Source organism: Chinchilla lanigera, unplaced genomic scaffold (genome assembly GCF_000276665.1).
Source record: "Chinchilla lanigera isolate Chin_1 unplaced genomic scaffold, ChiLan1.0 scaffold00014, whole genome shotgun sequence".
NCBI lineage: Eukaryota > Metazoa > Chordata > Mammalia > Rodentia > Chinchillidae > Chinchilla > Chinchilla lanigera.
Window position 1 is genome coordinate 100127 of NW_004955415.1, and position 17930 is coordinate 118056.

The window sequence follows — 17930 nt, forward strand, 5'->3', positions numbered from 1 at the left end:
CCAGATACCGTTCAGGTTGGGAGTTTTTATTTTCCTGTATCAACAGGATGGCTCCTCCACATGTTATTTTTATTTGTGTTACTTCTTCATACATAAGTTTATAAGTGCTGGTATTATATTTCCTACATGAAGGGGCAGAGTTATTAACAATGTGAATCTTCACTGGGTTCCTCTTACATGTTTACATATTGAATTCCCTCTTATTTTCCCAAGAAACTAGAACCTCTACACTCTGCCAACCACAACCAATTCACTGATCTAACCAAAAAAGCTCGTGCTTATTCTTGCATTAAAATGCAAAACTTATCGACTACTCTTGCATAGAATTAGTGAACAACACATTTATTTGAGCTCTTCCATAGAACACAGATAAAAGAAACAGCAACGTACGAAGTCAACCAGCAACCTGGTGAGTACTGCCTTACAATTAAAAGCTTCTAACTTTACACAATAATTTTACAACTTTCTACTTACAAAAAGGAAAAATAAACCAACAAACTTGAAAGATGAAAGGAATCATATAGTGTTAAACACTGAACAAATCTATACAAATGGTCCATTTTTTGTTCTTTACCAAAGGAAGAACACAAGGTTCAGGAAGGAGCCTGGTGACTCCCTATATCCCTTTACAGTCAAAGGCAGAGGCAAGGACAGGATTCAGGGTTCTGGGGACCCAGCCATTTGGTCATTTACGTTGACTTCACAGAGAAGTATCACAGCAGCAACCAGAAATAGCTAACCAATTTCATAAGGTGGTAAGGGGTCCCACAAGGCACATAAAGATTTAAATTTACTAGTTACTCATACATTCTTGAAATGAAAGGTGCACCCAAATCTAAACTTTTACTTAAAAACAATAATATATTTCAGGCATTCCAAGATATTTTCCAGGATGTTCCTACAAACCTTCGTCATCTCACATCCCCTAACAGAGGGCTAGACAAGGAGCTAACTCTATAGCTCACAACCAGCTGGCACTGTGATGGCTGAGAATCAGGCACTCAATGGTGCAACCAGGCCCAACTGTCACACATCTTATATGTTCTCTGATCCAAAGCCAACAGACCCTACTGCCACCAGGAAACCACCCCCAGAATTCCCCTTTTGTGGGGATGTCTGTGCTTCCAATCCCTTCCCCAACATACTATTCCTGAGGGACTCAGGCTCTGTGTTTAAGTGGAAAAAGGAATATAGATTAAAAACACTATCATAATATTGTTCCATGAGGCACATTATCCAGCCTCAACAAGGAAAGAAATTTTGACATGTTATGCATGACATTCCAGGTCTTTATGCTAAGTGAGGAGAGTCAGTCACACAAAGACAAATACTGTTGGATTCCACTTATATGAGGTAGAGTGGTCAAAATCACAGGGACAGAAAGGAGAGTAGTGGTTGCCAGGGTCTATGGGAAGACAGAGTAGGAATTACTGTTCACCCAGTACAGAGCTTTTGTTTTACGAGATGAATAGAGTTCCGGAGATGGATGGTGGTGATCGTTGCGTACCATTAGAAATATATTTAATACCACTGAATTGCACACTTTAAAATGATTAAGTGGTAAATTTTATGTCACATTTGTATTTTACACTAATAACACAGTATATTTTTAAAAGTACTTTTTTTTCACTGAGACCTTTCCTTTTTAAAGTTATACATGAAGTAATCCTAGTTCAAAATAGTGTTTTAATCTGTACTAATAATCTTTGAAAATACAAGCCTAGGAAGGCCTCTGAGATTCAAGCAATAAAATTATCCACTCAAAGTATACTGAGTCCATAAGCTAGGGTGCTTCTGTGAAGGGCTCTGTGCTGGAAGTGAATGAATAAAGCTCTGATGACAGATCCAAATTCAGTCATCACGGCATGCCTCTATCTACTCATCCAAATAACCACAAGCTCTTTGGGCATGTGTTCAGCTGCTTAATCTAGCATGAGGGGACGGCTACACTCAGAGCCCAAGGCTCTTAGTCTGAGCCCAAAAAGCTGATGTTATTTCTCATCAGAGTGGAATCTTGAGAGCACTGCTTTTCTTCCCTAGCCCTTTGCTTAAAAATCAGAATGTTAAATATACTTGCAAAAATCAGATACCTTCTGTGATAAAAATTTCCACATATAAATAATAAATCTTCCTTACACTGCCCAAGGAGAAAAGCAAAAAGTAACTGGATTCCCTCAAAGTGTATCCCTCACTGCACTAGCCTATTCTAACAAACCCTCAACTATGAAGACAGAGGAGAATTTAAGAGAGTTTGTCTTTTTCTTTTAATTTTATTTTAAAGAGAAAAAAAGTAAAACAAAATTTCAAAACAAGATAATAGGAGAGTAACAATGGCTAATACACTGCATACCGTTATCTTTAGTTACTCAGAGTATAAGATATAGGCATTTAATTGTCCAACTAATATTAACACAAACCTTTCTTTTCAATGAACTAAGAGAAATTAGTAGTATAACAATCTTGCGTGTGTGTGTATTTTTTTTTTTGCTTTTCCCTTCCTTCTTTTCATCTTTCCCCCATCCCAGTTTCTCTTTCCTTTTGAACAGTTTCTTCCCATTTTACAACATCTATTGTATATTTGGATCTTGTTTACTCTTTCAGTTTCTCACAGTAGGGAGACAATATGATGTTTATACATATGAGTCTGGTTTATTTCACTTATGAGTATGGTCTCAAGTTGCATCCATTTACCCACTAAAGTTTCAAGTTTATTCTACTTTATGGCTCAGTAAGTACTCCATTGTATAAAAGACCACATCTTTTTTATCCATTCCTCGGTTGATGGGCATTTGCGTTGTTTCCAACATCTAGCTATTACAAATTGTGCTGCTATAAACATGGATACACATATATCGCTGTGGTACAGTGTTTTAATTCTTCTGGGAAGATACCCAGAAGGGGAATAACTGGGTCAAATGGAACCTCCAATTCTAGTTTTTTGAGGAATCTCCACACTGATTTCCACAGTGGTTGTACCAGTCTACACTCCCACCAACAGTGGAGAAGGGCTCCTTTTTCCCTACAGCACTGCCAGCATTTGTTATTGGTTGATTTCTTGACGGCAGCCACCCTTTCTGGGGTGAGATGGAATCTCAGTGTTGTTTTAATTTGCATCTCTCAAACGACCAGTATCAGTCATGTATTTATTTGCCATTTCTACTTCTTCATCTGAGAAGTGTGTATTCATCTCAGATGCCCATTTTTGGATTGGGTCTTTAAATTTGGGAGGTCTGAATTTTTAGTTCTTTATATGTTCTTCATAGTAAGCCTTTGTCTGAGGAACAGCTGGAAAACATGTTTTCCCACATTGTAGGTTGTCCCTTCACTCTTTTGGTGGTTTCTCTTGCTGTGCAAAAGCTTTTTAATAAGATGAGATCCCAATTGTTGATTTTTTGTGATAGTTCCTGGGCAATCGTAGTTTTATTCATAAAGTCTCTGCCTACACCAGTGCTTTCAAGAGTTTTACCTATTCTATCTTTTAGCAGATTTAGTGTTTCTGTTTTAATATTTAGATCTTTGATCCATTTCAAATTTAGTTTAGTGCATGGTGAAAGATATGGGTCCAATTTTAATCTATGGCATGTGCAAAGCCAGTTTTTCCAGCACCATTTATTAAAGAGGCTATCTTTCTTCCAGTGAATATGTTTGGCACCTGTGTCAAAGATAAGGTTGCTGAGCATGTGTGGAGTTGTTTCTGTATCTTCTAATCTGTTCCATAAGAGTTTGTCCTTAACAGGTCCGTTATTCCTTGTTAGAATTTCAAATACCAGGTAAATCAGTAGATGTACATAGATGATTATTGCTTCCTGTGTGTACTTTTAGAATGTAACGGCTGACATTTTAATTGGCATTCAGAGGTCTGTCAATTATTTTTAACCAACTGGGGAAGTGAGTTACCTGGAAACAAATGGGAAAGACAGATTAAAAGGCTGTCCTTGCTAATACTTTCAAATATGTTTAAAGTTAGTTATACCCTGTTGAGTCCTACTTCTTTGGACGACCAATGCAGCAAGCACAGTGAGACATACTGCTTGGGCCTCTAATCTTAGCTGTGACATTTCTTGTCTCATGTTCTACCATTAATAGTGACCTACTTGCTATACCACATGGATTTCCAACTGCGTCTTCTGATGCTCACACATGGGAAACACAATTATTTTTATATTTAGCACAAAATGTAGCCATGAGCCATTTCAAATGATTTTCAGTTCAAGATATCCATACTAATCTTATTTTGTGGCCATATTTTTTTTTTTGCTTGGTCATTTAGAAACACATATTTATGATTCACTAAAAAGCTTTCATCTTTTTAAAAAATTAAAACAATGTGTGAAAGTATTAGATTATATCAGGTATCTAATAAGTTGAAAAACAGCAAAAACACCAAAGAGTTGTGTCCTAATTGTTATCTTTTTTGAAGAACTGATCACAACTAATTTTTGTTGAAAGTGACAGGAAACAATACTGATATCATTTAAGTCTGAAAGTGTTATAAAAGTGAAAATAACTTTTTAAAAAGGTACACCAAAACAAATATTCAGATAACAGAAATGTACAAAAAGAGCCAGAAGTTTTTATAGGTAAACCTATGGTTAAAGCCTAAAAACTCACTGAAAAACAATGTATTAGAAGATACAAATATCTAGTAAGAAAACCTTTCATACAATAAAAAAATGCTTGATAACTCCATAATGTTGTTTTACTAGGTAAAGTTAATACTGTCATTGATAGCTTTCAAAACTAAGAAAAATGTCTTTCAGGAAGATATCTAGATGGGGAACACCTAAGTCAAATTGCATTTCTAGTTTTAGATTTTTGCAGAATAACCACAGTGATTGCATTAGTTTACATTCTTACCAACAATATAGAAGTATTCCTCATTGCAAATTATAAATAAAGAGCAAATACTAGATAATAGAAAGCAGGAAGATAAATCTTTCTCCAATGGGAAGGGGATCACAATATGGAGAAAGGGAGGAGGGAGTGGAGAGAGAAGGGATGAAAAAGGAATTAAGATGAACCAACTCCACACCATGAATGTAAACATTATGTAATGCAAACATGTACTAATAAAATTTTTTTTAAAGTTGTCTTTTCTTGTCGGCTTTGATCTCCAAACCCTAAAGAAATGAACAAAGGATTCAACATTCTAATGAAGAATACTAGTTTGATGCCACTTGTGAATAAGCAAATCCCTAACACTCAACCAAAGCTCCAAAACAGATGTCAGGAGTCTGCAATACACCTATTTAAGTGAATTTCCAAAACTCCATGGCTACACCAGCTCAAAAGCAGCTGCTTTGTGACTCATAAAGGACCTTTCAATGCACCGTGTTCACACATGGAAATGCACATGTTCTACTTTGTTTCTGCCAAAGAAGCTTTACCACCATCCCTGCAAGGTACTTGGGAAATAGTCCAGCTATGTGCGCGTACCCTTTATAGATTCTTTCTCATCACTTATGCTTTTGGTATACATTTTCTATAACTTCATGCTGCTTCTCACCCACATAGCCTTGAAAGAAAACAAAACAAGAACAAAAACAGGGAGAAAGCACTGGTTAATCCATAAAAGGATCCATAAAAGTCTACTGCATATACAAACTACCCTCCCACAGACATGCTCTCAAGAGCTATGCAGATCTGTGGAACTTAAACAGTAACATACACTGGTCCTGCCCTTTAATTACTGATCTCATTTTCACTAGGATTCTGATGAACTCTCACACAATCACGCACCCAACTCTGCTCAGGTTATAAAGTGAAGACAAAGTGAGGAAGCAGAGGGTTCCCGCCAGGACACGCAAGAAGAAAGTACAATGACAACATCAAAACATCCTCTTGCCTTGCTTTCCTCTGCATTTCTCTTACTTGCTTCTGAGGCATAACAAAAAGTAAGAACTAGATTAAAATTTACTTTCAAGTACAGATGTATTTTACTCTTCATAAAATTTAGATCTGCTTTTGGAAATACGATATAGGGAATTTAGCTCAGAAGTGTATTTCACGGTAAACAACTTTAACAGGTTTTTATGAGTGGGAACATACGGAGATGGAAAACAACGTCAAGTAGACTGATATTCCGTGTGGAGACATCATAGCTTTCGAGGTCACCTGGGGAAGGCAGGGAAGACGAAGAGGAAGGAGGGGGCTGCAAAGTTCTTCTCCATTGATGATTTATTTAACTGAGTGGTAGTATCACGGTCTCAGAAAATAATGCCTCACAATGCAGTTTGTAAATGACACCTCGAACAACAGTGAAAGAAAACACAGAAGTATCTACTTTTAGTGATGAATGGGACAGGCAAAGAAAAAACGACTCTGGAGGGAAGCACTCTGCTTTATTTCTGTCAACTCCTTCCAAATTATTATGTGAGGAAAAGCTATTTTTCAATTTGAACCTTTACAATTACTTCAGAATAATTAAGGATACAGTGCTGAGAAGAAATTGTTTTAGTAGATACATGAGTTCAAATGAAAAAGAATGTGTTGCAGAAAAAACAATTTGTGCTTAAGTGAATTTGCCACTATAAATGATCATGTAATTATAATTATTTCAGCCTATGATGCAGCCTTAAAAGTGTTGATGTAAAAAAAAAAGTGTTGATGTATTTAAAATTATAATAATAAAAAATCTAGAGCACATTAAACTTTCCCTCTTGTACTAGGCATTTTTCTCCCTTCTTTCCTTTTTTTTTCAGTACTGGGCATTGAACCCAAGGCCGTGATGATGAGCTACACTCTTCAGCCCTTTTTAACTTTTTATTTTGAGACAGGGTCTTGCTCAGTTATTAGGTGCCTAGGCTGGGCTCAAACTTGCAATTTCCCTGCCTCAGCCTCCCAGAGTGCTGGATTACATGTAGGCACCACCATGCTGAGCTATACCAGGCTTTCTTGAAACTAACAAAATATTAGGGTAGTAAGTATATCTTTTCTCCAAAGAACTTTTATATCCATTTCCCTTTCCCTCTCTCCATCTCCCTCTCTCACTCCCTCCCTCAAACAAAATTAAAATTAAATTTTGCTAGTTTCAAATTTATTTTTTTGAGACAGGGTCTGACTATGTACTACAGTCCAGGCCAGCCTTGAACTCATTATGTAGATTAGGCTGGCATGGAACTTGCCACACAATCCTCCTGCCCAGCCCTCCTAGTGCTGGAATTATAGACACACACCACCACACCCTGCTTAGTTTTTCATTTTTATAAGACAAAAATCTAAGATGGATATTTTCAGGCTTAAATGACAATTGGGATTTTACCTTATACTTGAAATAGGAAATAAAGACTATGGATTTTTAATTGAAGTTTTAATCAAAACTTCATTTATTCATTAACTTAGTCACTTGTTCTTTCATTCATCTTACAAACACAATTATGGTTTCTGCCCTCATGCAATTGATAGTTCAGTGGAGGAAACAGATAAAAATAAATACACAAATGACTAAATCACATAAGGTTGCGCCAGGACTATAAAGGAAACGAAACCAGAGCACAAACTGAGGATTAAGGTGGGAACAGAGGAGGTCCTAACAGATAAATACATCAGCCCTGGGAATTATGTATGAAAAGCAGACATTGAGAGGCCAGGATGGAGATGATGGAGCCACAGAAGCTGACTATATGTGACCCAAGCAGAAGGAATCACCAATGCAATGGGTCACAGGTGAGAGTGAGAATTACTTATTAGACCAACAACAAGGAGGTCGTGTGGTTAGAAACCTGAGTGAGAGCAAGAGGGTAAATAATGGGGTCAGAGTGTTGGGCAGGGCGCCATCATGTAAGGGGCTGCAGCCACGGCAGTCCTGAGACTCTTCCAAGCAAAGCAAAATCACGGAGAATAGGAGAGGATACGAGCAATGGGCCCAAGTCCAAACCTTAGCTAAGCCACTTATTAGTTGTGTGACCTAAGCAAATTTCTAGCTCCTGTTGGACGCTTAAGTCTCAATTCACAAAAGGGCACTCAATATAAAATGGCTGGTTACAATCATCAGTACTTATCAGTCTTGTTAACATGATATATAAAGTTAATGAAAATTTTTATATTCAAATAGACCTATACCACAAGATAATACTCCAGAAATATAGAATTATTGAGAAATAAGAAAATTATTTTAATCTTTTTTACTCTGTAAAGCTCATATACTTATCAAGTACAAACAGATATAAATTAGTACATCTCAATTCATCAGGGTTTATTGTGGTTCTAATCAGAATAATGATTGATCTTGGCTCATCTCTCTGCCCTTAATTAGCCTGCATTGTGGCTTTTTTCTCTGTCTATCTAGGCCTTGCCATTTTGCACCCAGAAATGTGTAGCAGTTCAGTGGTACCCACCAACCTCACAGCAGTCATGCGGGGAACTTCATAGTTATTTTCCAAATCACAACATGGAGTAAACACATTTGCCTGCCAACATCCGTCCCTCACCATACTTCCCCCAATGCATAGACACACAGGCACACACACACACACACACACACACGTTTCTTGCTAACAGAATCTTGATTTTGTTTAAGTTCACCTCCTCTTCTCTCAGGCAATGACCCTTTGCTACTGACTGACTGAGAAATGGGTTTGTGAGCCAGTTCTCTGGGAGTCTTCCAAGAAATGTTTTCATATTCTGGAATAATGACCTTGGAATAGGGGAAGCATTTCCATTTTCTGTGCTTTAGATATTGTCATGTCTGCAGGTGACATCTAAACGCCTACAGTCACCTTGCAAATAGGAAAAGGACCTGTTCTAGAGTGAAACATTCCCTGAGAACAACACAGACAGAGATGAAAGGGACCTATATCCTTGATGATATCATGTACCACTGGATCAAGCTATCTGACCATAGGTCCTATTTCTGAGATGAGAAAGTACAATCCTTCCTCTTTATGTCAATTTGATTTGGAGTCTTTTGTTTTGTATGCAGAAGAGCTAACAAGTTGCCATATCACCTTCATGTGGGTATTACTATTTTAAGAAACCTCTCATTTTTCTGTCTCTGAGAAGGTTAGAACTAGAACTAAGACTCTGACTCTAGGTCAGTGAACTCTAAGAATCCTGGGATATAGAACAGCCCAAGGGGAAACACTCTAGAAATCACAACAGGAAGATGGTACTTTGGCACAAGTAGCCAGTACCAAATGGCCTCTCTATGGTTTTCCCACCTGTTAAAAATCTTTTACCTCCTACCTATCTGGGACATCTGTTCTTCTTCCACAATCTACATGACGAATATATTCCATGGATCTTTTGTAGCCTAAGTCTGTTAACTTAGCCCTTACAAGAGTTGTCATAGAAATCATGTAAAACCACCATACGTTCCAGGTACAGGCCACATGTTAAGGAAGCAAAAGCAATGTCATACTATCTTGGGACAAGAGGACTAGGCAAGAGAAGCACTCCAGAGAAGACATGAGAGTTCAAGTTGTGGAGGACTACCCGATGACTTTCCTTGAGAGACAGTTGTCATTTTGGCTAAACCTGGCCCTGTTTCCATGTATTGATGTGTACAGAGCTGGCTGAGACTTACCTTATTCCTTCAGTTGGCTTTAAGCCATGCAAATCAGTCCAGCTGAGGTGCTGATGTATAGTATTTGAAGCAAAGCAACAGGTCAGTGTTACCCCTATACCTTCCAGAAAACAGATGTGAGCTGGGCGGGATGGAGGGCCGTGCTCCACGCTGTCAGCTGGGATTGAGCCTTGAGATAAGAGGCTATGACTTCTCAGCGCATAGCGAATTATACATCATGGCTGAAGTACTGACCCCAAAACATTAGATACTACCTTGAATTGTGTTATGTGGATTATTCCTTCTGTATATCCTTCTCTCTGCATATTGCAGAGGTGATTTCGGACTACCTACCTAGCCCAGCTCACAGCACTCATGTACTTCCCACCATTCTCTGTCACTCATCCTCAAGCCACTCCCTTCTTCATGAATTTATAAAACCCGGGTTTGGCCCTTGGTCAAGGCCTTTGTTCCCACTAGCCATCATCCTAGCTGGACCTATGACCTCCCTGGCTCCCCACTATTTTGGATATATAATTGTACCTTTATCTACACCGTGGGTTGCACTGGGAGTGGTAGATTGGGATTAACTCACTAGATACAAAAGTTATTCCAATAACTTTTCCATGGGATTGCAAATACAAACTTCCAGGACTGTGATGAGGTCTGGGATGGGCTCTCTAGATGGTGGGGATTGGGAATGAAATGAAATAAAAGATTACATAAACGCCTAATGGTTCACAATAAGAAAAAAAACAGTATGGCTTGAAACTAAATTAACTATTCCAGTCTAATAAACATTCTTCCTACATGAAAATTATAGAATTATAAATCTAGCACATAATGGAGAGCAGAAATTTCATGTATCCAGATTGTACAATTTCATACAATGTTTGAGAAACACTACTTGGAAAATGAGGTGAACACTGTAACTGGTGAAAATGTGCTACAGACCATAATTAAAACAGAATAGTAAATGATGCCTTAATTCTTGAATGGGTCACTATCAGGATTCCACTTAATGTCTCCATTACTTCATAAGAAAAGTGGAAATTCACTTAATGTGAGGATGGTATTTAATTGTGAGACGTTGCCAGGGCACAGGAAAGTGTTGGGAAAATACATGAAGAGGTTAGAAACAACACAATTTAATCAGGTAGATCAGAAAAAACAAGGAACAAGGAACAGAAAACTGAAACCCACTGGCAATAATTCTGAAGGGAAAGAAAATGTGACAACTGTTGACATTACCCACAATGCAATAACCCAATCTTAAAAGAGAAACAGGCAATGGTTACTGAGAAAAACAAATTAAGAAGTAAACAAAAGATGCATCCGTCTACATGTCATGTTTTTAAAGAAGTCCAGGGAGGGCTGACCTTCTCCCTATTCTAAGTGCACTGGTTTGGTTTCTGCAGAAAGCTTCATTTCCTTGGTTGCAATGACTACGTATCTGTTGTCAGTGGAGCTTTCTGATCTTGCTCCTTAGTGATAGGAAAGTGAGCAGGAGGTGGGAATTGTGACTTATTAAGCAGGTAAAGAGGACACTGGCAGGTATGGCTAAGGTTTCGTGAGGCTAATTACTTTTGCATTCTCTGAGGCTGTCAAAGCACCCAATATATCCCATCATAAAAACACACTGGAATTCTCTGTGAAAATCCTTTGACAATGGTAAAAAATGCACTTACTCTTGCAGGGAAAAGAATAATGGTTAGTCACACTGATTATAATTTGCCTTTTTTAATAAAATAGAGTCCTTATCTGAAAAGGTAAAGTGAGTATCAAAAAAGGGAAAACATTACTGAAAGGTGGGGACTGAATTAAGAAGAGAAGTTGAAATTAGGGTCACTTAAAAGGTTAAGGGACCTGCAAGTGTAAGAGAAAGAAGATTTGGTATCTAGAACATTGAAAGGCAGATTTGAGAAAATGCAAAGCAAAACACCACAGGGAGAACATTTGAACTTTATTCATTGCAGAGAAGGGGATAAGGTGATCTGCCTCTACACCCTCACCTGAAGCCTTCCTTAAGGCTTTCCCAGGCCCCACATCCAAAAGTAAAAGGGGAAATCCTAGGATATGCAGAGATAAGTACTCCTGATTAATAAGACACAAAATAAACCAATGTTGCACTCATGACCTAATCCAGGGTTGCTCATCTAGGCCTCTAACACTAAATACCTTTTAGACTTAATCATTCAATTTCCTAGTATATCCTTGGCAGTTATAAGAAGAGAACACCTATATTAAGGGAGGCACAATCTTCCAGACAAGACAGAAAATTAGGAATCTTGATCTCCTGTATCCTCCAAGTCTCCATAAACTCTAACATAAAACATTACCTTAATGGCCTTGAATTTGGGCAGTTATGCTTAAATTCAGTTGAACAGTAAACTCCACCTTGACCCAAGGTCTGCACATGACATGTAATACAGCTCCCAGGACTAGTACTTACATCAGTCACTAGACTATGTGATAAATAAGACTACGTTGGAGGCACTTCCTGAAGAAAACAAGATTTATAAATGAAAACTATTACAAATATTAGGCTCTGAACTAAAAATCTACTGCAGTTATTTAAAAAAGTTTTCCCATCACCCTGAGTTTTGGATACCAGCAGCCTCTAGGCACAGCACCATCTTGCTCTTCAGGGTCTCCAAAACCACACACTGTTAAAGCTACCTAGTAACCCACACAGTACGGTGAACAGAACCGAGCCATGTGCAGAAGATGTGAGAGTGAGGCTGTCCCAAGTATCAAAATGGGGCCATGAATCAGCTACCTTTCAAGATATAAAGGGTGTGTGAACAGAAGAGGATGCCTGGGCGACAGCCTAGAAGGGAGTGGGAGACATCGTGAAGAGTCACAAAGAAAGGTAGTGAGAGGAGAGAAGGCATGAATGAAGCAGAAGGACTTCAAAAATGGGTGGGGTAGGAATGGATGAGCATTCTATGAAGTGCTAATGTGGGTACTAAAGCTGAAAGTGGAGTTCTGCATTTCAGTTATTATTACCATTCAGACTTTTGATAGGTATCTTTCTTTAAGCACATCCTTGTAAGATGTTCACTTACAATTCTTTGTAGCCTCTAGTGAATCTAGAAACTATTTCCTGAGTAACCTTTCCTGAGAAACTACAAGATAAAAACTGTAGTCTTTGCCTTCAGGGGGTTCCCAGTCTGACTAGAGAAGACAGAAGACAAAGGCTCTCCCTAAGGAAGCTATCAGGCCAAAGGGGAACACACAAAAGGTTTCCAAAGATGTGAATCCCTGAATTCTGATTTAGTGAAGCAAAGGAGAGGTATTACCCATGATAGGTACTTAATTAATATTTGGTAATTAATTTCAGCTCATTTTGCTTTGTACCGATTACCTGGAAGAATAGTTAAAGATGGGAGCTATCTGTTAACATCTTTATTTTAATTGTCAATTAAAAAGATAAATGTGTCCATTTCAGTGTTCAAAGGTATAATCTGAAAAGAACCCTGTATCTTCTCTTTGGCTGGGATTCGGAGTACACTCATAATTTTTCCAATTACAAGGCATCTTCTTGTTCTGTTTATTTCACGGCAAAAGTTTTAAAAGCCTTCAAAAAGAGCTCATTTTGCTCACTTGAAATGTGTGTGTACATTTTAGCATAAAATATACTTGACAGCTTCTAACATAATTGGATGGCTACGCCTTGCAAAAACTTGATTTCTTTTTAATCAAATTTTTAGAGCTATACTGGGTTTCTTGCCAGTGCAGCAACAGTGAGCAATAAATACACCATTAGATCAATGGTGGTCTGATGATGGAGTACTCAAAGATACATCCAGCCAAGAAGAATAAGACCAAAAGTATCATTGTGCATATTAATAAAGTATTGTTTAAGACACAGATACCAAGTTAATATAACAGAGAAGAAACACTGTAAAATAGAATAGAGCAGCAATGGGTTTATGATGTACAGTAGTAGTCATGGATTTTCCTAAGTACTTGAGAGCAGCCACACCATTATACGTGCTTCTGGTCAGATCCAGGGATGAGAAGGAAAAAGTTATAAAAAAGGAAACTAACCAGGGGAAGGCCTGCTGCTATAATAAATTATTTAAAGCCAGCAGAGTAAGCAGGTTGTAAAGACAATATAAAACAGAATCAGTGCTCCAAAGAAACCCCAAACCATCCGCACCTCTATAAATTTCTTACCACCCTGTCTGGCATTTTACTACAGGTATTTCTTTCCCACGTGCTCCCAGTCCCACCCCCACCCCTGACCCTTCACTTCTGGCCCAGTTCCCTTCTCAGAGTTTAACATTTGTTTTTCTCGTGTAACTCAGGGTCTGTTGTCTTCTGCTATGTTTTCCACTTGTATTAGGAGAGTCTGTGAGGCCACAGACGAATGCATCTGTCACTTCAATCATCTGGGTCTTAAATTTCTCAGCGACACTATAAGCTAGGGATATCTAACATGACACAGCTCTCAACATGACTCTAATATCATCCTTTACCCACTTCTATTTTCTTACTACAATTATCATTAAATCTACAAAGCTAAAACTAGAGTAAAACTTTCTAGCTCAGTGACTGCTCTCTATTACTAGACGGAAACTCAACAGCAAAGGTAGGAGTCGGAAGGGGTATTCTGAGAAGCACTACTTAAAATGGCTAAAATTTAAGTACTAGGTGATGCTAAGAAAACAGGTTGACTTGAAAAGTGAATTTTGTACAAGTAGATTTCACCATGAGAATAAGGGTAATAAAAGAGTCTAAAACTTGAAAATAATTTTTCAAATGAAAGTTAGATGTCAGAAGTATTCCATGGCAGGGAGCGGGGGAAATCAGTGTTACATAGAAGCTTGCAATGACCTACAGCCCAGTTTCAAGTAAAGCAGCATTGTACTGTAGGCTTCTTATTTTTTAAACTGGGCCCAAATCAGGGCCATTGTATGATCAGTGGCTGTAACTTTAACTTTTCTTACTTTAACTTTTCTAAGGATCTTTAACTTTTCTAAGTCCATCAAATTATGCTGAAACTAGGCAAATGAAATGTAAGTAATGATGTCTTTCTTACCAGTGCAGCATAACCTGACTACAGACAAAACAGCACAGGGCTAAAATACACATCACAAGAATTCTTCATGTAGTCTTTACTCCTGTCAATCTCTATGATCTTTAGCAAATTATGTGCCTCTCTAGGTCAAGGTTGGGTAGTTAACGTTAGGGTCACAGAACCAAACTATCACATATGGTGGCTAACTTTATAAAGAAAACTGCTGCAAAGTCATATTCAGTGTAAGAAAAAATGAAAGACCAGGGTTAACTGTAGATGACACAAATGACTAGGCCTAACCTTATCATATCACCACACTACTAAATAAAAACAGTTCAAAACATAAGGCCAACTTCTCAGTGGCTGGTGTCATCTTTGAATATGAAAAGACAGGATCTAAATATTATCCTTTTATAACTGCAGTTTGCTCATCTGGAACAAAGTGTGGAGTGGAAATCATTGTCCTCAAAAGATTGTTAAGAAAATGACCTGTCAATACGCCTGCCAAGTGCTTCTTTACACAGAAATTGCTCCATAAAAGTCCCGGTGATGATCCAATGGTTTGGAACAATCCAAACTCAGTGTCTCAGCAGAGCCATGTTCCTTTGTCATCAGGTGAGTAAAAGTTCTGGGTACTGCTGTCCTCTGCTAAGTCACTTGGGTCTTTTGGTACTTGAATGAGAGTAAGAGGGAAGGACAACTTCTGTCAGATCCATTCTCTTTCAAACCTTATTTAAGAGTTTTATTTGGAGAATTATGCCAGTCTGACATGGGAGAATAGAAACCAGATGTCAACACCAAACAATAAATAAAAAACTAACTGGTAATAATGAATAAATAAAAATCCACACTGATTTCGGTGAAAAGACAGATAGCAATTCTCAACCCCTTCCCTTTGATGATGAGAAAATCCACCTACTTGGTTGGACAGCTCAAAATACTTCTAAGGTGATTTTCAGAAGACAAGGTTTCCAGATCTCAAAGATAGGCAGCTAGAGACAGTCTGCTGGCTGACAGCAGAGCAGACCACATCTTCCCAAGGAGACACCTGACTTGCACAAGCCTGTACTAGCCCAGCAGAAGCTTATACTGTGGTGACAGCCCCAAATCTACGGGGGCTTTTACTGAGACAAAGATGTCTTCTCTCCTACCCTCCTGGGAGAAATGACCAGCATCTATATTACAGCTGGCCAAGTCATCCCAGAGCTTCCAAGGAACCCAATGTTTTGAAAAAAGGTGGTGAAGGGGTCAAAATTAGTGAGGGGTCTTAACTTACCTTGCTTCTAAGACTTCCTTAGAATTGGCACCAACCTGGAACAGGAATAGCTAAGGATTCCTAAACATCTTCAAACACATGACTTTTAAAAGGGGCCCATTGTTTGGAAAAAGAGTTAACGCATTACAGCACCAATAAATTTCACAAGGCCAGTAAATGACAACTGGAAATTTCTGAATAATTATTTGCTAAATCAATTTAAAGCCCATGTTCTTTTATAACATAAACAATATTCTAGTATTTTTTGAAATATGGTTTCCTGATATGAGAATCATTTGGGGAAGCTTGTTGAAAATGTAGTTTCCTAGGTCCTATCCAGGCCTGAGAATTGAATTCCCAGGACTGGCGTTCAGCTTGAGAACTGAATTTCTTAAAGAAATCCAGTAGAGTTGGATGACTCATATCAAACTCAAAGAATTATTGTGTCTATAGAACTCATCACATGGAGGTCAGCCTGGGCCACAAAGTGAGCTCAAGGCCAGCCTGAACTGCAGAGAGAGGCCCTGTCTCAAAAAGACAAAAAAAAAAAAAAAAAGGAACTCATCACAAATTTAGACACACGTATATTAAGAATCTGCATATTTCCAAAAAATATTTATGGACCATAAAAGTGAAAACAATACTTTTTATGAGTTCTTAAAACCATTCCAGTTTATTCTGTCCACATATAATGAACATCACTATTAACATGTAATTACTGACATAAAATTATTTTGAAAACATCAAATATGCTTCACAAAAATATTGCCTTTATTGTTATCCAAAGTAATTATGCTATTAAAAGAATTCATAATTTTTTTTAAATATCAGTCATGTGGCTGCAGGAACTTATTAAGTTCTACTGCTCCTCCCGTATCCTTTTAGTCATCAGAATTTTTGATAAAGTCTTTTTATTATTTTTTAAACTATAAGTTGTGAACCGTTATGACTAATGATTAGGCTGAATATGAATTTATATCCAAATTATAAATTCCTAAAACTATGTTTCATTAGAATTACTTAAGCAGACTTAATTCTAGTCTCTGCAATAAAGCTGTGCTTACTTCTATTAAGGTGGGTTTTTTTGGCGCAAAACAATTCAATTTTAATGCATTCTCTTAAGAAGCAAAGGAAAACAGTTATGATATACACACTACTGCAAAGCAGTAAACCAGTGCTGCACGGTGATGTGACAAGCACTACATTTTGCCCCCAGGGGGATTATTTTTTCTCCCATAATCCTCCCAATCTCGGCTGTAATTATTTCACAAAATATAGTTTGCCATTTCTAGAGACAATATTGCACTCTGCCATCCTTCTCACAAAATCTCAAGTTCCGGCCAAATAATGAATGAAAATAGAACTTGAGAGGCAGGCCTTGTTTGTAGCACGTTGTTTCTGCCAAGGGTGGCCCCTGCCCACACTCCACCCCAGTGCTGACTGAAGTGCACACGTTATGTTTTAACAGATGGGCCGGCTGGCGGCTGCTGGGCTGTAAAACAGGAACGCGCAATCTGCACCGAGCGGTGTTGAACCGAATGCTCGTAAAGTTCATGGACATACACTGACCCAGACAGATCCGGCAGACGCACACATGCTCACCGCGCGCCCCGCAGCTAGAGGGCTCATCCCTGGGACCCAGGGAAAGTTCAAGGCTGAGCTGCCCTTCATGTATCTCTACCTCATTCACCTGTTAATTTTACACACACACACACACACACACACACACACACACACACACACGGAATATCCTTATACACACATACACACGAAAAATTATATGTATCGATGTTTTATATTTTCCAAATATCTGAATATTCCCAAATTTTAGACCCAAGTCTCTCTCTAGTACTCTCACCAAGCTTTCATTCCTGTCCAGTAAGAATGGCGAGATAATACTGTACTGAATTCCATTTAGTGCACACAGTGTAAACTGCACGCATGCCATTGCCTCACAGAAACGCAGCTTGCACATTCAGAGAAAAGCCCGAGCACTGACCCAGACCTGCCTTGGGCGAAGCGTCAGGTGGAACCTCAAGTCCAGCGCGGTAGGTCCTTAACTCAACTTCGCCCCTGGGACGCACCGGCGCTCGGACCCACCCCGCTGCCCGCAGCGGGTCCCGCGGGCGGCGCTCGGGGCGGACAGC

At 38.5% G+C, this 17930-nt stretch overlaps 2 protein-coding genes across 3 annotated transcripts in view; one reads left to right on the plus strand and one right to left on the minus strand.

The window, feature by feature from the left end:
- Nucleotides 1–17930, minus strand: part of LOC102028081 (E3 ubiquitin-protein ligase MARCH3) — a gene marked incomplete at its 3' end in the record, with an annotated part of 149218 nt that overhangs the window by 99858 nt on the left and 31430 nt on the right.
- Nucleotides 1–17930, plus strand: part of LOC102023351 (skin secretory protein xP2-like) — a 45597-nt gene that overhangs the window by 20289 nt on the left and 7378 nt on the right. Inside the window, exon 2 of the mRNA XM_013512119.1 lies at nucleotides 17742–17831. Coding sequence (XP_013367573.1) covers nucleotides 17742–17831 — 90 coding nt within the window. The remainder of the gene's footprint in view (nucleotides 1–17741; nucleotides 17832–17930) is intronic.